This window comes from Clupea harengus, chromosome 19 (genome assembly GCF_900700415.2).
Source record: "Clupea harengus chromosome 19, Ch_v2.0.2, whole genome shotgun sequence".
Taxonomy (NCBI): Eukaryota; Metazoa; Chordata; class Actinopteri; order Clupeiformes; family Clupeidae; genus Clupea; species Clupea harengus.
The window spans coordinates 12,914,307-12,937,486 of NC_045170.1; the positions used below are offsets into that span (position 1 = coordinate 12,914,307).

General features: G+C 46.7%; 1 protein-coding gene across 1 annotated transcript; it reads left to right on the forward strand.

The window, feature by feature from the left end:
- The first annotated feature begins 579 nt into the window (after positions 1-579).
- On the forward strand, positions 580-15,394 carry LOC105892070 (zinc finger protein 420-like). The gene is made up of 7 exons (XM_012818293.3): positions 580-989; positions 3,497-3,651; positions 3,868-4,834; positions 5,246-5,756; positions 7,987-8,078; positions 12,600-13,087; positions 14,213-15,394. The coding sequence occupies exons 2-7, from the start codon at positions 3,505-3,507 to the stop codon at positions 14,801-14,803; spliced, it is 2,796 nt and encodes a 931-aa protein (XP_012673747.2). The 5' UTR covers positions 580-989; positions 3,497-3,504; the 3' UTR covers positions 14,804-15,394.
- The last annotated feature ends 7,786 nt before the right edge of the window (positions 15,395-23,180 follow it).

The window sequence follows — 23,180 nt, forward strand, 5'->3', positions numbered from 1 at the left end:
ACAATTTGGTGTTGCTGTCTCCCTTCTTTGACGAAGTTCTTCAGCCCATTTAGGGTGGACTTGCAGCAACTTTATGTAAGGAATAAGAAAGAAAAACATTTCTGTAAACATGCTGAAGTTTTGTGACTTCTGGCAGTGGGTCTGCTGCTGCTTAAAGCACCATTTTGTGGCTAGTTTTAGTCATGTGATGGGGTGCATGCTGAACTGTAGACCCTTGAGCCATGGTGGTGTTGGCAAGGGACAGTAGCCTGTCCCTGCAAACACCTAGTACCTCCCAAAACTTTGTGTCTCTTTTTTGTTTGTTTGTTGTCTGTCTTGTCTAAAGTTGGACTGGCTGGATATTGTCTCAAACTTACTGTTCCTTGTGTTTAATTGATGACTGTATTTTGTTTTGGATGCAGTAATTGTGTCAAGTGTTGAGAACTGAACCCACAGTTTTGGTCCAGTTTAACTGACTTGAAGAGGAAGAGAGAGAAAAAAGGGGAGATAACATGCTTGTCAGTCTGATTTGAACTCATTAAATAAAGAGATGAAACTTCCACCGGTCTGTTTTTGCCTGTTTTTGCCTGTTTTGTTTTTAATGAAACTGAAAGGGGTGAAGGTGTAGGAGGGCGGCATGACTGAAAGACAGTTTGGTCTCCTGCAAGACACTTCTGTGCGTTGAACATGACTATGGAAAGCAGAGGCTTCTATGTGCGAATCGCCGTTTGAACAACGCAGGAAGTGAAACAAGGTAAGAATAAAGCCCTTTGAGAAAATGAGAAAAAAAAAGTGATGACATGAAAGTACCTAGATGTTCGAGGTACATACTCTGGTACATGGGAGGAATTGTTCGAGTGTTTGTCGCAGAGATGTGACGCCATTTGAATTCACTGTACTTGTTCGCTCAAGTGCTGCTTATTGGGTAGCGCGCTAACCAATGAAGTAGAGGGATGTTGACAAGTTACTACCCGTCGCAAGAAAGATTGTGATATTGTGGCTGCAGAAAAGTAAGTAAAGCGATAAATCACACAGACATAGCTGCATCAGTCGTTCATTGTTTAAAACAAGATCACGGTCGACTGTCGCCCCTGTGGGTCACGCTTTTTGCCTTTTCCACGGGACCTGGGACATAGACATTTGGCATGGCAAGGAGCGGCCATTGTACCATAGAAACCACCATGTCGTTGTGGACTTTGTGGAGACAGCTGGGATAGCACATCTCGGTTTACCAGATTATCGGTTCATCATTTTTCAATGTTTTGTCCAACTATATTGGCGCAAAATTTGGTTTAAAATTGTGTGTATTTAATTTTAAAACAACACATTTCAACGTGAGTTCTCCCGAGTTTCTAATTGTTGTAGCCTGTTGCGTTATCTTGCAGTGTAACATAACTAGAAAAAATCTTGTGCGGGCGGTTAACTTTATAAACCAACGTTATTCCATAGAAACAGCAGACCCTTCAAATTGATTTCTAGAACGTGGTTATTTTAAAAGTCCACCAGGGGGAGACGTAGCCTTATTTTTTGCTGATGGCTGCAAAAACGACAATGTAATTTTAAGTAAGCTTTACATAATGTGGTATGAGTATCGACCCTCACACAATTTTTTAACGGTGAGGATGATTTCACACGGTGTGTATTACTCAGAAAAGCAGCCTTCATGTATAGGTATGGGCTTTGTTAAGGAACATGCCGGTAGCCTTAGCCATCCACGCAGAGATTTTGCTGCCGGGGTATAAAGTGGTGTTGCCTGGAAACAACCTACACATTAACTGCCAACATTTCTCCCCCTAATTTGCTTTAATCAGTAAAGAAAGATCTCCCCTCTAGTGCCTTGTGCCGAGCGCAAGCAGAACTATGTGCCAACGCTTTTAGAGGATTAAAACAAAATGGTTTCATCTCCTTGCAAAATCCTCACTGTGTGCACATTATGTGCTGTTAGGCCGCTGGGCTTCATCACCAAAGTCTGTCAGTCTCTGCCTCCCAGCTAAACTTGTCATCATGGGTGCCAGTGCCTTTCTATCCAGCATCGCTCTGTAACTATTTCACTGCCGGGTGTGTTAGCAGACTCAACAGAGCTGAGGGAATGAGTCATGTGCCCTTTCCCTTGTGAAACAGAGTCGTGACGAGGAGAAACTCAACTCCACTGTCTTAGGGTAGGAGCTGCTTCAGAAGTGATGTTAACAGGAGGAGTTAATGAGTGAGGTTGGCCTGCTTGCCATCTGGTTGTACCAAAGGCAACCTTGATAGGCCTATACCCTTGTGATTACAAGGGTCATTAGTTCCTTTATCTCAACAGCGTAAGCAGGGAATTAACAACACAAAGGTCATGGGTTAATTTGCAAGAGAGCTCAATGGATGGCAGGTTGGCGACTTCTCTTTGCTTAAGATCACACTGAAAAAATTGACCAATTTTACAGATTTCTATTATTATTCACCTTGTCATTCTCATTCCTAACAACACCTTTCAGACATGTCACATTACAAACAATCTCACACCAGAGGGTTAAAAAAAAACAGACGTGCAGGTGAGCCCTACAGATGTGTGATCCTGCTCCCAGTGTCAATGAAAAGACAGAGAGCAGATGTATCGAGTGATCTCTCATATCCCGTCTGAGTCTGTTGTGAGTCAAATGCCCACCACCGGCAGCAACATATTGACACAGGAAATGACATCCATGCTGCTGCTATCTAAATCCCGATTCCATGGGCAGATCAGCAGGTATTCCTCTCATTGAGGCTGGTGTGACATTGGCATTATGGCACCTTCATAGACGAGCAAGCCACTGGAGATGGAACAAGCAGATAGTCGTTCACAACCACACACACGCGCACACACACACACACACTCGATTGCGTACACACATACACATACACATGCTGAGGCAGTTAAACAGAGGCACGCAAGCAGTTGAGCATGTGTGCGTGTGATCCATTCTGCAAGGCAGGTCATTGTCTGCTCGTTGCATATGTGCGTGGGGGTGGCGAATGGGTCCTCAGCCAAACTGTTTGTGAATGGCCATCTGTCTGCAGCAGTAGGCTTCTCAGACACACACACCGAGAATCCAATAAAGAAGAAAAGAGAGACACCGGGACAGAGAGAGAGAGAGAGCGACAGGGAGGGAAATAGGAAAAGCGAGGGATTCATGACGGCTGTTTCACACCCAAGGGCCCTGGATTGCACAGCTAATGCCATCCCAGTTCCAGTATTTGGTGCCCGAGCTCTCTCAACCAACATGTGCTTGGTGAATGATTAGAGGTCCTTAGCTTGCTTCTAAGTAGCTGTCTTTTTGGTTTGATTGCGTGTGTGAATGTGTTCCTCTTGAAGTAGGCCTCATTTTTTCTGGAAGTGATGACTTTTTATGTGTGTACTGATGAGTTTGTGGTTGTTTAATGTATATTTCTTTCATTTGAAAGAAAAAAACGATTCTATTTGGCAGAGAGGACGGTGTAGATAGTTATTTACTCTGTGTTTGGTCCAGATAACTAGTGACTGCATGCGTGTTTTCCAAAGTAGGGGAAATGGATGGAGAATCCTCCCTCTACATGTGTCCCTGCTACAAACTCTTCCAGTCACTGGAGGAGGTGCTCACTCACCAACTTACCTGCCAGACTGCCAACAACGACCTGGATCTAAATGCCATAGCTCCCCCTCCTGCACAGGCTGAGGTACAGTGTGAAAATCACAGGCGTTCAGCTTTGCTTAATTAATCTATCTTGATACTGAGGCTATTGTCACTTTAATTCATGATTCATGTCTCACTAGACAGCAAAAGCCCCAGCTGTACTTCGGTCATTCATTTAATTCACTTCATTGTTCAATGTACAACTCTTGTATACAATCTCCCCCTGTTGTCCCTCTGCTTTGCTTTCTCTCTCCTCCAGTCTGCTGAATTGTACCCAAGTGCTCCCTCTGGACTGCCCAGCCTGGACCAGGCTGGTCCCGATCCACATCACCTACCCCTGGACAGCCCGGTGGCGATTGTTCTGGATCAGGCGCTGGGCCAGAGCTGTCCCCCAGCGCTGCCCAGCTCGATGGTGGCAGCCAAGCCCAACGGTCTGCTCGGCACTCAGCCTCCTCAGAGGGCCCTGAGGCAGCCCAGCTCGTCCAGTGCACCTGCGGCCCCGCTCATCCGCTACCAGTGTGGCGATTGCGGCCTCCTCTTTGAGTCTCTTACCCTGTGGCAGCAGCACAACAAGCTTGGCCTGTGCTGCCATTCTGCCGGTAAGGAGCAGAAAACTGCCGGGAAGATTGAGGATGGAGAGAGAGCGCAGGAGTACGACGATAAGAGCGACAGTGTCGATATTGCTGAGCCCAATATGAAGGTCGAAAGGATGGAGGAGGGGGATGGAAAGAGGGAAGTGAAGCTTGAGGGGAAATTGGTGACCTTTGAACATTCCTATCAGGTGAAGGAGAGCGGGGTGGAGGGGAACACCAAGGACAAAGCAGACGGACAGCAACAAACCGCATTGGTTCTAGAATGTTCTCTAGACTCTAGCAGAACAACTAAAATGGAAGCTGCCCCCCAAGCTGGTTCTGAGTCATCCCCTTCAGCCTCATTGGAGACCCATGTCTCCTCGACTATGGAGGAGATAGACCGGACCTTCCTTTGTGTGTGCTGTGGATCAGCTCTGGGCTCACTGGAGGCTCTGGCCAGCCACCGCAAGGCCCGCCATGGCCTGGAGGGGGCGCTGCACTGCTGCCAGGTCTGTGGAAAAGAGTTTATGAACACCACACTCTTCCTCTACCACCAACGGCAGCACAGGCAACCGACTTCACAGCCCACTGAGGCCTACTCAGCACAGGCTGGACTTGCCAGCCAAGGGACTGCCTCCCAAATGAAGCCAAGAGGTAAGATCATGGTTCATCATGTCATTGTTGGGACTTTATTGTACCTCAACTCCAGTACAGATTTATATGACATTTATCCCCATCTCTTATACAAAGTTAAGCTCCGAAGCCAATAATCTTTCAGTTTGATTTAAGAGAGCCATGTTGTTTCTTTCAGAACTCTTAGTTGAACTTTGGCTTATTCCATCAATTGTATTCCATAAATACTTATGTAGTTTACCTAACTAAACTAACATTAAAAATGTAGAATGTAGTTACTTTACTGAAAGGAACAGCCGATTTTGATAAGAGTTACTTTTTTGTTGTCTTGGTAACTATCCAGGCTAGTCCATATCCAGTCAAGCCTGTAGCCTGTAGATTAGAAACTTTTAAATTGCATGTTTAACACATTTCAAATGTTATATTTTACAGAGGCAGAGAGAGGAGAGGCACTTGACACCATGGAGACTGAGACCTGTTCAGAGGAGAACTCCCCGACTTTCGTCCTCCCCAATCACATCTATAGCCTCCCCTCCCCCACGTCTCTCCCCGACAGCTGTCCATCCGCAAGCGTGGAGCCGTGCCCCCACTGCGGCCAGACCTTCAAGCGCCGGTGCCACCTGCGCGCCCACATGCAGTGCCACTCGGGCCACAAGCCACACCGCTGTGACCTCTGCCCCAAGGCTTTCGCCTACAAGAGCAACCTGGGCCGCCACCGCCACACGCACAGCGCGATACGGTCCCATGTGTGCCTGCGCTGCGGTCGTGGCTTCACCCAGGCCAGCTCGCTCAAGCAGCACGCCCTGCTCCACGAGCGCCAGGACGCCCAGCAGCACCAGAGAGAGGGGGGGAAGAAGGGTCAGGGGGAGGGGGTCTCGCTGGCGTACGCTTGCGCTGACTGCCCATCCAGCTTCTGCACGCAAGCACAACTGCAGGTGCACAGGTGAGGTTTTCAAATTACAGATGTCTCCTACCCTTCCAGCAAAATGTTCTTCTGACTTACTTACCACTCTAACAGATAAAACCGCTGAGGTTCTTCTTAGGTTTCAAATGAAGGTTCCTAGGATGGAAAAGCTAACAAAGGTTCCGAGTCTGGAACCTAAAGGCTTTTTTTTACAGAGGCAATAGCTCTGGTGCCTCCAAAAGGGTTCTACAGACAACTCTTCATCAGATAGCACTGAATTAGACCTCACAGGGCTCCTTTTTAGAACCAGCAAAGAACCCACTTTTTTCTTTTTCTAAAGATTTTGTCTAGATCTTTCTCAAGAAATAAATTTTCCCCTGGTCACACCAGAGTTGTACATCATCAGACACTTGTATTGAACTGGTCTAATAGGTATGGATAAAGAAAAACAATAGCATCACAAGTACTGCATGTTAAGCAAAATTGCCTGCTTAGCACTAAAGCACAAGAGGGTCTAGCTTGTGGATAACAGCTTAGATGTCACCCTCTCAGGTCCCCCTTTAGCACATAATGCAGATTGGCATTTGTAGGGCAGTCTTTGCAAAGCTGCTGCTAGCCGTATCCTAGTGTTTTCTCCCTCCCTGGCCAAGTGTTTCAGTGAGCGTCCAATGAGATGCTCCGGCTCTGGACCAGCCAGCAGTGGTGGCTGGCAGTGTCCCCTTGCAACAGGCTCCCAAATATAGGGTGCCAGCTCTCAGCTCCCCTGCCCACGCAGTGCTGCTCGTAATCACGCACGCCACCCTCCAACCCCCCCCCCCCCCCCGCCCCCGCCCTGCCTGCTCCATGCCACGGGCTGGTGTTTGGATGAGCCGCTGAAGCGGACAGAACACTCCAGAACACTCCCGTTATCGGGGGGGGGGGGGGGGCGCGTGAGCGGAAGTAATCCCTCCATGACACGTCTCATTAGCTTTCATGGGGGTCCCTGATTTCCAATCCGATTAAATCCCCCATTAAAAATCAAACCTGTGCCCGCACACTACCCTCTTCCCCACTAATGCAACACCGTCTCCCAGCCCCGCTTTGCAGGCAGTGTCACGAGTCCAGCAAGGCAGGCTGCCCAAAGGTGTCACCCCCCCCCCCCAAACCCCCCAGCCTTCTCAAACCCTCATCACACCATTACTGCCCCCCCCCCCACACACACACACAACACACACATACAGACACGCAAACACACATTCACAAACCCTGTGATGTTTCTGTTTGTGACAAACCCTGTGATGTTTCCGCCCTGGCCACCCTCTCCCTAGTCCCTCACTTTGCATGGCTCTGAAGGAGCCTCCAGAGCGACAGAGAGGAGCCATCGCAGCGTGACGCCGTCCCTAAGATGGAGGGAAAAGCGGGGAGGAGACATCTTCCTTCTCCCCGCTCTTTAATGTTATTTTTATAGCGCTATTAATTCCACATTGTCATTTTCACTCGACTTGCCTGACCGCTTAACCCTCTCCCCCTCAGCCCTTTGAGAAAGGAGTGAAGGAGTGTATGAGAGAAAGAGAGAGAGAGAGTGGGTGAGTAAGTGAGAGAAAGAGAGCCAGCTCAATAGACTGGGACGAGTGGTAAACTCGATGGCAGCCACGTGTGCTATGCCAGCCACTATGCGTTCAAAATTAACTGTGAAGCACTTAGCCAAGGGGCTTGATTATATGGAAATTTTGTCCAGATTCGCGGACAGCATGTAGAGATAATTTGCTGTTGGCTCTCTTAAAATGAATAGTTGAACACAATGAGTCTCAGTATACATATACTTTGTGCCACCCTTCCCCACCTTCCTCTCTATTTATCTCACTCTTTCTTTCTCTCATTCTTGCTCTATCTCTCCATCTGTCTGTGTTGATGGAGAGAGGGTGAGAGCAGTATGCGTGCAAACTGCCGCCTGCATAATGACTACTATGTCAGGATTCCAGCCTACCTAACTACCGGCAGGACAGCAGCAAGATTCCACCTTTAAAAACCTTGGCACACGTCCAAGAAATATGTAAAGAAATGTGGTCATTTTTATGCAGAAGGTAAATTCGTCAACCTGTTATTCATAAAATGATTCACCCAATTTTACATTCATCAAGCAACAGCCATCAGATACAGCACAGGTTACCAACTGATCTATAACTGGAAATGTCTGTGTTAATATAAGTGTTTTGTTAAGCACTCTTTACTTAGTATACACCAAGCAGAATACATATTTGTGTGTTTGCTCGTTTTTTTCTGACTGCAGGTACAAACACACTGGCAACTACTCCTGCTCCATTTGTGGCCAGTCCTTTCTGCGCAAGAAGAGGTTGGAGCTGCATGCCCTCATACACCAAGGTGCAATTATTAGATTATTATGAGATTCTGAAAACTGTGTGTGTGTGCGTGTGTGAGAGAGCAAGAGAGAGCAAGAGCCAGAGTGAGAGAGAGAGAAAGCAAGCAAGAGCCAGAGTGTGTGAGCGAGAGAGAAAGAGCAAGAGCCAGAGTGTGAGAGAGAGAGAGGGGGGGGGGGAGAGAATGGAATGGAATGGAATGGAGGGGAGGGTTAGAGGTAGAGTCTGCCAGCTTCTGTATTACTTAACTACTTCTGACTTGCTGCAGTCAGCTGTTGTTATTCTCGTCCACACGTTGCGTGACTGTCTTTTTGAGACACTTTTGGCATGTTGGATATTTTTAGTGCGATTGCTCATTGCTCTTGTTTAATCGTCATTCCACCCGTTTTTTACAGCACTTCTGCTCCTAGCGCTTTGAAGATAATATTGACACCGCGCTCCAACTCTGACACATCAGTCCTGGTCCCTTTTAGTGCTCTTGTAAAAATGTGTGCCCCTTGACGTCCTTTTGTTCTTTTTGTCGTTTTTCATCTCTCTTTTCCCATTGAAATGAATGGTGGAACATAATGAAATGTCATGACATCAAATCTCTATTGGGCTTTGTCATCTGTCATCACAACCACGCTATTACGTTTACATATTTGGTTGCTTATCAGAGATTTTCCCGGACTTTAAATTAAAGATTATCTTCCATCTCATCCACACCACTAAGTGTATAGGCTATATTTGGCTGTTATCAGAGATTTTCTGGTATGTAACGTATCATGGGAATATGGTTCTGATAGTACAGTGGATAGTGTTAATAATACTTTCCAAGCAGTAGACCTTGATTTGATTCCTGGCCAAAGCAAGCAAACTTTACCTTTTTTAATGGGACAGATTGATTATGTTCCGGGGCGAGCAGGAGATGGAGCAAACAAATTACGGTTCATCTGCTGTAGTTTTCAAATAAATGAAGATACCACCTAGCCTGACGATGTCATACTCATAATTCTAGTCAGATTTTGAGTCTGATACTGCTCCATTGGGCTGTGATTATGAGGCGTGCTTCAACCGAACCAGGAAAAAAATGCCTCTTCGCTTAATTGGATAGACCTACAACCAATCAGAGCAACGTAGTCGTCATCGGGGCCAGCTGATAAATTCAACTTTTACCGAATCCTGTAGGAAGGACGGCAAAAACATATTTTCGATCGGCAAATGCCTTGATCGCGTTTCTCTGTTCCTCTTTCAAAATGAATGCGCTGTCGATGTCTTCTAAAACATCTCTATCTACACATCTACATCTCCGCTCTCCAGCGGCAGCCATGTTTGTGCACGGAGCTGTCATGGACAGAAGTTTTTAAACGAACCCAAGCGCTCTGTGGTGACGTGGTTGATTACGTTACGGTTGATCATCTGTCCATCATCGTATATAGCCCGCCCTGACAATTTGATTGGTCTGGTAAAGTTTTTGGTCGGGCATATTTTCTCCCCAACGGAGCAATGCCAGACCGAATTTCCAGACCTCAAATGTTGTGGGCGGGGCTAAGTTCGTCTGGTACCCAGACTAGATACCACCACTAGGGCTGAACGATTAATTGCATTTGCGATTTAATCGTGATATGGTAGAACGCGATTTTCTAACCGCAACGTTCGCGATTAAAAAACGTGTCTTAAAAAAAGATGGTACATTTTGCACACAGTGTTTAAAAAGTGCATGCCTTGTGTTTATTCTTACAATTACTTTGTTTAAATTACTTAAATGCACAGTGGCAAAGCCACCGATTTGTTGTTCTTGATTCTGTAATGAGTTAAATAACGTTAAATAACAATTTAAAATGTGGGAAATAATATTTTACACTAAATGTATCTAATATTGTGTTGGTCATATTTAAATCATTCATTACGATTTGTTGGAAAAAAATTGGATAAAATAAAAAAATTGCATATTAAATCGCAATCGCAATATTTGGGGGGAAAAATCGCAATTAGATTATTTTCCCAAATCGTTCAGCCCTAACCACCACCAATGTGGATTAATAACAGTCTATATATTAGCTGATCTTTTGCTTGTGTTAATTCAAAGTGACATATCTACGATAACTAAGCTAGCCACTCAATTAGCTCCAGCCTACATCTAACGAGGTAATGTAACTTGGCCTATAGCAACATAGGGGTCTAACGTTAATATTTACAGTTGCTGTATGGACACTCATCTGCTTTTTGAAATAAATGAAGAAACCACCAAGCCTTTGGAATAATTACGGCCTATGTTCCAGCTTCTGCTTTGCTTGTGTAACGCTAAATTCAAAGTGATGAGCTAATGTCTGTGATAACGAACAACTTACCAAACTACTACCTAGCTAGTACACACACAGTACATCGTTACGACAAGTTACGATAAGGCACTAAAGTTTCACATATCTGCTCATACATTACCTTTTACACACCACAGTATAGGTCAGTTATGAATTTAAACATGTCTGTTACTATTGTTTTGATAGGTAATCAGCAGACAGCTCATAAATGGTCTCACAAGTGGTCACAAATGGTCACACAAGCAAGTGACATAGTGGACAAGCTACATAATTCTAACGGATGTTGGAAGTCAGTGTTACGTTTACTCTGCATAACGGGCAAATACTACCCAAACTACGGGCTGTATAATTTGTCATTTGCTGGGCAAGGCTTAGCGATCCCAAACTGGGCAAGTCTCACAACTCGGCAGCCATCTTGGCAATGCCCCTGAGCAGCTATTTCTAAGCAAGATTAGGCTCCTATGTAAATGAATGGAAAGCGATCCCTAACTCCACATAGGGTGCTCAAATAGACATTTAAAGTATGTCACGTGAATTCACATTTAAATCTGACATAAACAGTGTGAAACTTGTTTTCCTAAACGCTGAAATTAGAAAAGAAAAAAAACTCTTTTTTTTTGTGTTGACTTGCTCATTGTGCATGCGCCAAATTTTGTGGCATGGCTATTACTATGGCAACAGTGAAAATAAACAGAACGTGCAGGAAGTGACGTCTCCAACTCCAATTGTGCCATTTCCAACAATGTGAAGTCCTGTCCTATATTAAGAGCCAGTTGCAAATCCACGTGTGAATGTTTAGCATTTTCAGATTCCCTTCTATTTCCCCCATTCATTTTCCGTACAGTGATTCATCTCCTCCTCTGGCGATTCTCTGCTGCTGTTGAGCAATCACACAATTCCTTTTTGTGGAAATGTATCTCTAGTTGTCTCTGATGACCGATGAGTGTGTGTGCTGTGGTGGGGCTTGTGTCTCTGTGTGTCTGTCAAGTGCATGTAGAAGTGATTGCATTTGGGGTACACATGTGCACGTGTGGAAGTGTTTGTGTGAGCGTGTGCATGACTTAAACCCACTTCTTGTTTATAGCTTTCTGCTCCGCCTGCCACCCGAAGCCCCTCAGGGCAACGTCCGACCAAGACACCAAAATGGAGAGAGACAGTGGGAGATTTAGGGAATGAGAGAGAAAGAAAGTGAGGGAGAGACAAGAAAAAAAAGCAAGAGAGAGAGAATATGAGGCGCTGTTCCAGTGCTTTTTTCCCATTTACTTTAATGAAGCAATTACAGAAAATATATTTAATTACTTTTAATTTAATAACTTTACTGTAATGGGTGCCAACGTCTGTAAATGCTAACGCTATGGCTGTAAGTTTGAAAAAAAAACAAAGCAGAGAAGAGAAGAGTGCAAGCCCCTCTCCCAACCCCCCACCTCCACCCTCATGCCTCCACCCTAAAGCCACAGCACCATGCCTGGCTACTCTCCCCGAGACACATGATGGATCTAAGTGCCCCGTCCCCTTCCCATAATAAGAGCCACTGATTTATCTCCATCCCTTACGTCTCTGTTACCGTTATTAAATTACGAGCCATGCACCACCCATAGCCCCTCTAACCCCCCTATCACCCTCATCCTCATCTACCTCACATGCCCCCACCCCCAACCCCACCATCCCCCGTCTGCACCAGTCCGTGTCAAGGGCAGAGAGGCATGGTGAATGTGTTCCCCACCCCCCTCGGTCCTGTTCCCCTCTACCCAACCCATGTGAATAGCTCACATCTTTTGAGTAATGAAGCTGTGCTGGACCCCCCCCCACGACCCATTTCTGTTGCGTCAGAGGTGTGGGAATAATGAGGGAAATATTACTCTGGAGACAAAGGACTTCCTAACGTGACTCATACATTTATTTGTCAGTTTGACAAATGAAAGCAGCAGTCCTCGTGTGTTCGCTACTCATTTTTTTCTCTCTCGCTCTCTTTCTCTCTCACACTTTCCATCTCACACTTTCCCTCTTTCTCGTGTAATCGTTATAAGTCACGCTGGCATGCATTTATAGACTTTGCAGAATGCTTGTGTTTTCCTTTGATGTCTCAGTTGTTTATTTATCTGATGGGTGAGGGATGGGGACCCTCAGGCAGTGGGTCATTTCACTCTCCCTCCAGAGCCCCACCTGAAGGGTTCCCAGTCACTCATGAAAAAGCTCCTGCTCCTACTTCCAATCTTTCTCCTCAGGCAAGCAGCCGGTTCCCTGTCCCCGCTGCCCCGAGCAGTTCCTCAGCCACTCAGAGCTGGACGTTCACCTGCCCATCTGCCCGAGGAAGACGTGCCCGGGCCCGGATGGAGCCCAGGATGGCACCGGGCTGACAGAGAGACGCGTGCGCAGGCGCAGGAGGGGCCAGTTGACCTGCGACCTCTGCGGCCACCGCTGCGTCACCCAACAGGGTCTGGACCTGCACAGACTCTCGCACGCGGGCCTAACACCACTGCGGTGCCCACGGCCGCCCTGCCGCCAGCGCTTCGCCTCCGCGGCGGCGCTGCAGGAGCACCTGCTCACCCACGACGCCTCGCCCGTCGACGCCGCCGCGGCGGATGAAACCTCTGCCAATGCCGGCGCTGCCAAGCTGCGGCCATACCACTGCCAGCACTGCGGGAAAGACTTCACCACCGCCTCCTCCCTCAGCGTGCACCTTCGCATCCATACGGGGGAGCGGCCCTTCCAGGTGAGACACCAAACGGGGTGGGGGTTTGGGGGGATGAAAAGATATCACAATTGTGGGGAAGACCAGGGCAGTAATAGCCTTCTAACACACCCACTTTGGATCCATAAAAGCCGTAAACTTGTTTCATAGCTGTTTAGTCATTATCCTCTTAACACAGTGAGTAAACCTGGAGGAGGACCTTTAACACAGAAGCAGAGGAGAAGGAGAGGGGAGAGAAGGGACTACAAAGCAAATGAACCCTCGGGGAATAAAGGAAATAAAGCAGCAAAGCAATTAGGCCATGCAGCGTGGGGCTCGCCATAACGCTTAGGGATAGAGGCTGGCTCGGCCGGCTAAACCACTGAGCGGCACAATAAAAAGCGAGGCGAGGCGAAGAGGGGGGTGTTTTTAAAGGCAGACTTAGTGTACTAAACACGTGGTCTCAAGTGCTGGGGAATCCAAGGCTAAGAATGTGTCCCAGACATGCGGCTCTTTCATCCGAGTATCAGTCGATTTTTTTTTCGAAAAGCAACAGAAATGAAATTATCCTCACCAAAACACACAATTTGTGTTGCATTTCACACAGTCTCCAATCGTCTGTTACAAAGGTTATCCATCATAATGATCGATTCGAAGGACACAGTGAATGGCTATGGAACATTGACATGTAGCTTAGTCCTTGGCTCTGTTGGGTCTCTCTTTCAAGATTCAGATGATGTGTCATTTGTTACAAGTGCATGGATCGCACCAGGCTCAATACCCATAGATCATTGAGACTGGGGCAGTAATGATTGCCCTTGCTGGATTGCACGTCTGTTTGGATGATCCAGGTTTCTCACATGCTACTGAGGTACAACAAATACATCTTGAGACAAACAAATGTCAGGCGGTAGTTTGTTCATTTCCGTTTTTGAAACTGCCCCTTGGCTAATAGTGTGTCCTCAATACTCCTTTCTGGCCACCTGGAGGTTTATTTACATATTTCAGGAGAAAATTATGTTTGACTATAAATTAACATCTGTGTTCAGATAACCAAATGTGACTTGGAAATTAATCCTTGAAATGGTGCACTAAGGTGCACAATTAGGCTCCTGAAAGTGTTTGTGTGTGCTGATTTTTTTTTTCTCTCTCTCCCCTGGTCTTTAGTGTCCCCAGTGCGGCAAGTGCTTCCGGCAGATTCCGCACCTGCGCGACCACGAACGCCTGCACAGTGGCGAACGTCCGTTCGTGTGCAGCCTGTGTGGGCGCAGCTTCGTGCTGGCGGCACGTCTGGCTGAACACGCCCGTACCCACAGCGGTGAGAAGCCCTACTCCTGCCCGCTGTGCCCGCGCACCTTCCGCTCCCTTTCAAACCTGGGCAAGCACCGCAAGACCCACGCCAGGGCGCCTGCCGGATCCACCCTCGCCCGTCAGCTGGGTACGGGGAGCAGGGTGGTGGGTCCCCAGGGGGAGGCCCATGCCCTGATTCTCCCCGCGATGGGCGAGGGCCAGGCGGCGGTGCACACCATCCTCCTGCTCCACTCCCAGCCAGGGTCACCCCCCGCGTTCACCACTCTTCCTCTGGGGGAGTCCTCCTCATCGTCCCCTTCCCCCTCCCTCTCCTCCTCCACGCCCTCGCCCTCCACTCCGCTGGTGCTCTTGCACCCTTCTGTTGCCCTCGGTGACGGGCATCATGGGCAGCTGGGTCCTGTCGTGTCACATGCCATGGAGGTCATTGTCACGGAGACAGGCGAGTAGAGAGAGGAGCATATTGGGAGTCATTTTGGGAAGAGAGAGAGAGAGAGGGAGAGAGAGGAAGACATAGAGAGCGAGAGTGAGAGGAAGATGGAAAGAAACAGCGAGTGTGTAAAAAAGAGAGACAGAACATGGTGTCAGAAGAGATGATGCATTGACTGGGAAGACAGGAATAGAGAAATGAAGATGGAGAGAGAGTGAGAGGGTGGTGGGGAGAGCTAGATAGAGAGATGGAGAGGGGGAGTGCAAAAGAGAGCGTTGAAGGGAGGAGAGGTAAAAAGGTACTGTTAGGGGGAGGGATGAGTTATGGGGCAGATCAGCAATGGCGGAGAAAAAGGAGAGATTTACACATGGCCAGAGACAGAGATAGGTTGTTGGAGGTCAAAGGTCAGATACAAGGAGAGAAAGCTGAAAGGTTTTCAGCTTAAGGTTACAGCACAAAGAGAAAGTTCCTGAATGTGACAAAAAAATGTAAATGAATAGCTTAATGGACGCTGCTGAAACTGAAGCCGAGAGGCATAATTGAAATATAATTGAGCAGGTGTACAGTCTAATGTATGAAGTGTCTTGAAATAAAAAGAGTTTTACTTTTGACTTTGTGTCCACCTTTTTGTGGAGGAAGAAAACCTTGGGAGTCATGGTAATTTGTCTCTCCCAAACGATTTAATGGCTTTTATCGGCAAGGCGATAAAAGACGAGTCAATTGCCAAAGTACTTGTACGATGTAATGTATTTGTAAATCCATACGGTTTAACTGAAGATATTAATAGTCAAGTCTGCTGTCCTTCTTTTGCCTGGTTTAGTAGCATCTTTTTCAGTTCCCCGAGAGAAACTGGACTGCAGATATGCGCCTTTACTCGTTGATAAGTCCAGCAAACCAGTCCACACACTCTCACTCTCTCCCTGAGACACCTAAAGGGGGGGCGAGTCAGTAGTGCTGCCATGGCAGCAGAGTTCAAATTATGGGATGGCCCAGGTCTAAAAACAGTCAATTGGCAGCCACCACCGAAGAGAATGGAGCCAAACTCTAATGGGTGTCAGTCAAGGTAGGCTGGATCATGCTGCCCCGAGGCCAATCTGGCCACAGAGAGCTGCAAGATTTCACCTGCTTTTAATCTCATGGGGTTGTGTGTGTGTGTGTGTGTGTGTGCTTGTGTGTATGTGTGTGGGCTTTTAGAGGAGAGAGGCTCTTCCCGCTACAAAAAGGGAAACTGAAACGATGCCTCATAGGCCTCTGTGCAGAGTTTATTACGGAGGTCCCTCAAATGGCCTGCAGGACCACGACAAACGAGCCCATAAGAGCGTCAGACGGTTATGGGCCATGGAGGACATTATCCGGCGAGCCCACATTAGGCCTCACCGTTCTCCTCGTTGCCCCGCCATACGATAACTTTCCTTGGGAGCATATTGCGGGAGATTACCTTGCTCGTTTATGGCCAATTATGAAAAGGCGAACATTTAAACCCCCCCGCCCCACAACAACTTCTGCCCTCTCTGCAATCATCAGTTTGTTTATTTATTTATGTTTGTTTATCATTAGTAAATAATATGGGAGGGAAGGGGGCGGGAGCTGACTCAAGGGATTCTTGGCAATGACCTGAGCAGGTCTTTGTGTGGAGAGTACAACCATCCCCACTACAGTCACCATCACCATATAATCACTTTCAGGCACACACATATACATACACACACCTAAACACACTCTCAGGTGCATATACGTACATATCTACACAAACTCTCAAGTGTATACACATACACCTGCAAACAGTCAAGCGTAGATACACACACACACACACACACACATACATCCAGCGTGGTGCCTGGTTGACGTGATGTGTGTGACAGGAGGAGAGCAGAGGAGTGCAGTGGAAGAGACAGCTGGCTGGACGCGAGAAGCCTGAGGAGGAGGAGGTGAGACAGACCGTTTAACCTGACAGCGGCCGCTAGTCAAGGAGGCCGCGCTACGCCTACCCACACACACTGGAGTGTCTCATGCCCTGTGTATGAACACGCACACCAAGCACACACGAAAAGGGCACACGCAGACACACGGTTCTCATACACGCTCTGCACACGCACACACACACACACACACAAACACACACACACACACACAAACTGGCTTTTGTAGTCAGATGAGCTCTCACATGTACCTGTTCAACCATGCAAATGCACACATGCAAGTTAACATGTTCACCCAAATAAAGGTTTCCTGGGTTAAATGTGCAATGACACGCGAACAGAAACACACACAAACACGCGTGCGCGTTTCACATGTTGCTCACACGGAGCCTACACACACGTATGTATGCAAACATTTACACAAATCTTCACACATCTACAAAGATTGACACCGGTGCCGTGCAAAAGGCACACAGTAGTGCATGGATGGGCACACACACACACACACGCTCGGCCGCAGCCGTCAAAGCCAATGTCCCCCATCTGACAGATGGGCTTCCGTCCCAGTTGACTGACAAGACATCTCATTGATGCTAATTTCTCTCAAGTTACATAAAGTTAATGTCAAGCATTCTTGCTTTTTCCCCCCCCAATGATCCACTCAGACTTCCTTGCTTTAAACGCGCAGTTTGGTTATATGATCTGGCCCCAGGGTTTAACCTCTTTTTCCTTTCAAGTGAATCTCCCTGCTTACCTGGTCCTTACTGTGACAGGGAACAGGATGAGGGGGAAATAATGTGAGGGGAAAAGGTTCACATTAAGCAGCCCATTTCTCCATGTGGCAGCTGTCTCCCCCTCATGTTTTCGAAAATGATTAAACCATAATTACTCACCGAAGGAACCTGTGATTATTTACCAGGAGTGCCTACAAAACAGTGCTAAGTCTTTAACTGTTAGTATCCATTATTTAGTAGCCTTACTGCTTATTTTACTCACCTTCACCTTTTAGTTAAGAGTAACAAGGAGTGAAATATAAACAATTAACAGCTGATAGGTAGTGCCTTTTATCCCCCTGTGTGATGATCTGGGGCAGACTGGCGACAAAAAGCAGCCCGCGAATTTGCTGTCAAGTGGTCCCACTTGGATACACCAAATTCAAACTGACACATGTTTATTGATCAACGAATTGTTAATTAAAAAGCACAATCTGTTGTTTGCATCGTTTGTGTTTGTCTATAATATTGAACCTGCGCCGGTTCCTGGTCCCTACTTTCCTTTCTTTTTCAGCGACATGTTCACGTTTGTTTAGATCAGGGGTTCGCAAACTTTTTGGGGGCCATGCTGTGGGACTCTTACAGGGGACAACATTTTTCAGGGCCCCCCTCATAATCATAAAACAGATTAAGCTGTTTACTACCATTTGTACTCTGGAGCTATTTGTCTACTTTTCAACCTTCAGACCTGTTTCATAGTGATAAACAAAAAACACATTTCAATTTGAATCTGGGTGCTTTGTAACCAGATGTCGCTTTAGCTTGGCTGGTTTCATGGCTTAATTTAGCACCTGATGAGAAATGATGTATGTTGGTCTTCCGACGCTCCCAAGATTAGTGTCACTTGACGATGTGGACTGACTCAAATATTTCTCCATGCTCGCCAGCAGGCTAGCTGGCTAATAAGCCAAGCTAAGCAGCATCAGGAACAATTCGCTGTGCCCTGAGTGAAGTGAGTGACAGAGTGACAGATCATGACAGATTGACGTGATGTGTTCCAATCACATCAGAATTTCTATTGGAGTTAATGTGGGTGGGAGTAATGGACACAATATGCTTGTTCTATTTGGTTTCTATGGTTTCCATCTGTAGATGTGTATTTTTTAATGATGCAGCACAATTTTATAGTTTATAGCTATTTTTATAGCAAAAGTTTTTAAAGTTTTAACGCTTTCAAAAGTTAAATTAGCTAGTTCACAACACCTAGCATGTTGCAGCCTTACTGCTCTCTGAGGCTCCCGTATCTTTACTACTCCCCTACTCATCACGTGCAGCAATAAGACAGCTATTTTTGCACACTTTACGGTGACAGCCGACAATGTTTTTTTTCTTTTTCTGCCGCTCTTTGTCTGCATCACGGGCCGAGGAGGCCTTTGCTGCCGAGTCGCTGCAGATAAGACTGCCTTTTGAATATCCATATAGGCTATATCAAAGCCGTAACTGTAACTGTATAATGTAAATGTAATGTAAATGTAAAACTGACCGACACTGACAATGCTGACCCACTGGGAAAATTCTTCCCAATGGCCAGTCCATGCCTGGTGATGTGGTGATGATGGTGATAGGTCAACCTCAGCAACCTTACATAAGGCTATTTATAACAGACATATGATTTTGAGATGTCGTGACATTTTATGTGACTTCTCTGTTCTGAAACCATGCAGTATATGTACAGTGCAATGCTTCAACTATTGAGAACAGCAGTATAGCACGTTTAGTTTATATAGGGGTCATCATAGAGCACACTTCCCTGAAGGGCTTTAGGTAACTTCCGGTAATTCCTCCATCCCCACTTGTTCTGTTTGACCTTAAAGAGCACCTTACCATGTAAAGGGAGATCTTAATTGACAGAATACTGGAACATGGAAGATCCACATCATAGGCTCAAAATCAAGTAGTCATGGTGGTCCTGGATGGACGTGTTCTTCCTCACTAGGCTGATTTGAGGCTAATGCAGTGTAAACACAGCAATATGCAATTAAAGAGGGCCCATTATGTCCATTTTTAATCTTTATCATTCTATTTTTGGGGTCTACTAGAATAGATATACACGCTTCAATGTTCCAAAAACATTCCATTATTTTTCTCATATTTTACCTCTCTATTCACCCTCTGTCTGAAACACTCTGTTAGAGCTCCTGTGTCTTTAACCCCCCTCCCGATGAGCCCAGTTTGCTCTGATTGGTCAGCTAGGTGGGCAATAAGGACTGTGTTACGAGATTGCGTCATCTTGTGAGAAAAAGGGCTAGATTTCCAAAGAGGTGTTTCAGGCAGCAGGGAAAAGTGGTTTCTGTAGGAGAGGGTTGCTCCCTCGTGGCTTTGTTACTTTGCAGACCGTTTACATGCACAAAAAGGCTATAACACCCTAAAGGAAAGGGAAAAAACAGGAAAGTATAATAGGTGCTCTTTAAACAAAATGTCTATGTCTTTTAATCAGTAGTTTTGGGCATTTTCCTGGCAATAGATTCCCTCTATCCCCCATCTCTGGCTCTTATCTTATCGCTCACATTCTTTCTCCTCCGGTACACACACACAAACACACATACACACACACACACACACACACACACACACATACATATAGTACATGCACACACATATACACAGCCCTGTGGTCGGGTCACTGGCCTTGCTGAGGTGGCTGTACCTGTTCTGACTTTGACAAAGTGCTCTTCTGTGAGAGGGTGTGTGTGCATTTGTGTATGTGTGTGTGTGTGTGCTTGTGTGTGTGCGCATGGCAACAGCTTATCTTCATGTCAGAAACCCGGCTGTGCAGGTGTTGGTGTGTGCCTGTCCATCTGTGTGCAAAGTGCACAATGACCTGTAACATGGGCTGGTGATTCACTGCCCTCCCCACAGTGTGAGTATAATTATACCTGTGCTTTCATGTGTGTGCGTATTATAGTATGCATGACCTGTGTGTGTTGGTCAGACAGTGCCCTTCTAACCGCATATGTTCTTCCCTTGTGTGTGCCTGTGTGTGTGCGTTTGTGTGTGTGAGTGTGAGTGTGTGTGTGTGTGTGTGTGTGTGTGTGTGTGTGTGTGTGTGTGTGTGTGTGTGTGTGTGTGTGTGTGTGGGAGTGTGTGTGTGTGTGTGTGTGTGTGAGTGTGCGTGTGTGTATGTGTGTGTGAGTGCACATGTGTGTAGATCCATGTGGATCCATACATCTTTATCCGTCACACTCTGTGCTGCATCCCTGCGGCTGCTATCGCCTCCGTGCCACGACATTACCGTCCTTCATCTCTCTCTCTCTCTCTCTCTCTCTCTCTCTCTCTCTCTCTCTCTCTCTCTCGCTAATACACACTCTCTCTCTCACTATCCCTCGCTCTCCCTTTCTCTCTCTCTCTCACACAAACCGTCTCTCCCTATCTCGCACATACAGTACACTCTCTTGCTCCCTTGTCTCTACCCTTCCTCTTGCTCTCCCTTCATCCCCTCCTTATTCACCCTTGTTTTTCGCTCAGTGCATCCCTCTCTCTCTCCCTCTCTCTCTCTCTCCCTCGTTCCCCCCCCCCTCTCTCACTCATTGATAGTAGAGGCTATGTGACTAGAATGCCGAGCAGCTAATCATTATTCTTCCAGCAAGGCACAGAGCTGAGGCTGAATGTCAATTTTCCTCCTTTCTCTCTCCCTCTCCCTCTCTCTCTTCCTCCTTCTGCCCCCTCTCTCTCTCAGTCTGTTTCTCTTCTCTCCCCTACATACACTCTATCTTTCCCTATCCCATCATTCTCCCTCTTTCTGTTTCTCTCTGTGTCTTTCAGACGAACGCCATCCCTCTCTTTTTTTGCTCTCCGTTCTGATCCCTCACATAGTCACCAGACCTTTCACTCATACCCACCCCACCCCCTCTTTCTTTCTACCTACCTACCTCTCCCACTCTCTTTCTCTCCTTTTCTCTCTCCTTCTCTTTTTCTCTCTCTCCGTGTCTTTCCCCTTCACAGCCGTCTCAGTCCCTCATGAACAGAGGGACCACACAGTCAGCCTCTGAAAAGAGAAACAGGAAGAGAGGATGATGCAAACCACACACACACACACACACACACACACACACACACACAGACCAAATTATGGGAACACACACACACGCACACACACCCACACACACACACACACAGACAGACAGACCAAATTATGGGAACACACATGCTCAGACACACACACACACACACACATGCTTCAGATAACATACAAATCGTGGGGGCGCGCGTCTGTGGCAAGATTGCCCTTAAATGAGTGGAGGACTCTAACTGGCAAGGCTTGTCATCAGACGTCTCCTGATGATCACTCCATAAATACATGATTACAGCGGCAGGCTCCCCTCACTGAAGCGCGGCACGGGGCACTGCACGGCACTGCCTGCCTTCTGTTGTTTGAGCCAATTATCGCCTCACGGCTCCCCTCGTCTCTCCAGCCAGGGAGCCTCCAGGCCTCACTGAAGTTGTGTTGAGTCTGACTGTCCCCTCTCTTCAGCACACACGCACACACACACACACACACACACACACACACACACACACACAGACACACACACACACACACACACACACACACACACACAGAGACACACAGACACAAACACATCTCACACAAACACACACACACACACACACCCCAAACCCTTCTTCTGCGTGCTCACAACTCACTCCAAGGCCGCTGCCATGGCGATAATGACACAAAAAATGTTTATGGGTGCACTGCACTGGGAGGGGGAGGGGATGTCACTGCTTACAGGTAATTAACCAATTCATTATTTGATACGTCTGTTTTAGTTCCCACCACTCTGACCTTTTGGATCAGGACAGTGGTACCTTCTGTTTCCTTTCTATTATCATCTACCTCCTGTTTGTGGGAATAAAAACATCAAACAAACCAACAACAAACCAACAAACAACCAACTACACCAACCAAGAATGAGTGTCTAAAGAAAATCAAAGGATCCACGCTTGAAACATATGTTGGTCTGAGAGGAACCGAAAAGAGTGTTTCACGGCTGAAACCTAAGCCGACATCAAAAGGCTTCCGGATTTTTCCAAGTGAGTACACAGCCATGAGTGTCATCTGTGTGTAAGAGACTGAGGGCATACTCTCTGGTCAGTTATTTATAATGTCAGCCTCTCCCCTCTGACGGTTGTAAATAATTTCCTCCCCCACAAATTCATGTTGGCAATGTATTATCACTGTGTTGAACAAACATTGCAAATAAGCATAAAACAAATGCCACCCTCTGCATGGTTGTATATGCATATGTGTGTTTCATATGTTAATGTGAGTACATTTTACATAAATGGATACATTTTTCCTGTCATGTGTACATATTTTTTGCTTGATTATAAGTTCCAGATATGTGCTGTTCCTCTTTCATGTATGTGTGATTTTTTTTGCCTTTGAATACTTTTGTTGAAATATATCCCTCCCCCCTTCAGCTTTTCCATTATCCTTTGATGTTTTACTATGACAATCCCTCTGAACTCGTTTAAACTTGGGCTTCGTTCATCCCAGTCAGGTGTGACATCGTGGCCACATATCACAGCCTCATATCCTGTCATCTGCCAGCTTCTGCTGGCGGGGCCGCAGAGAAAATGAACAGATTAGGTCCATGGCAATGGTTTTGGCCAATTCAGATATCAAAGCTGTTATGATGTCCCACGCTGCTTGTCCCTTCACTGAGTGTAGTTGTATGTGTGTGTGTGTTTGTGTGTGTGTG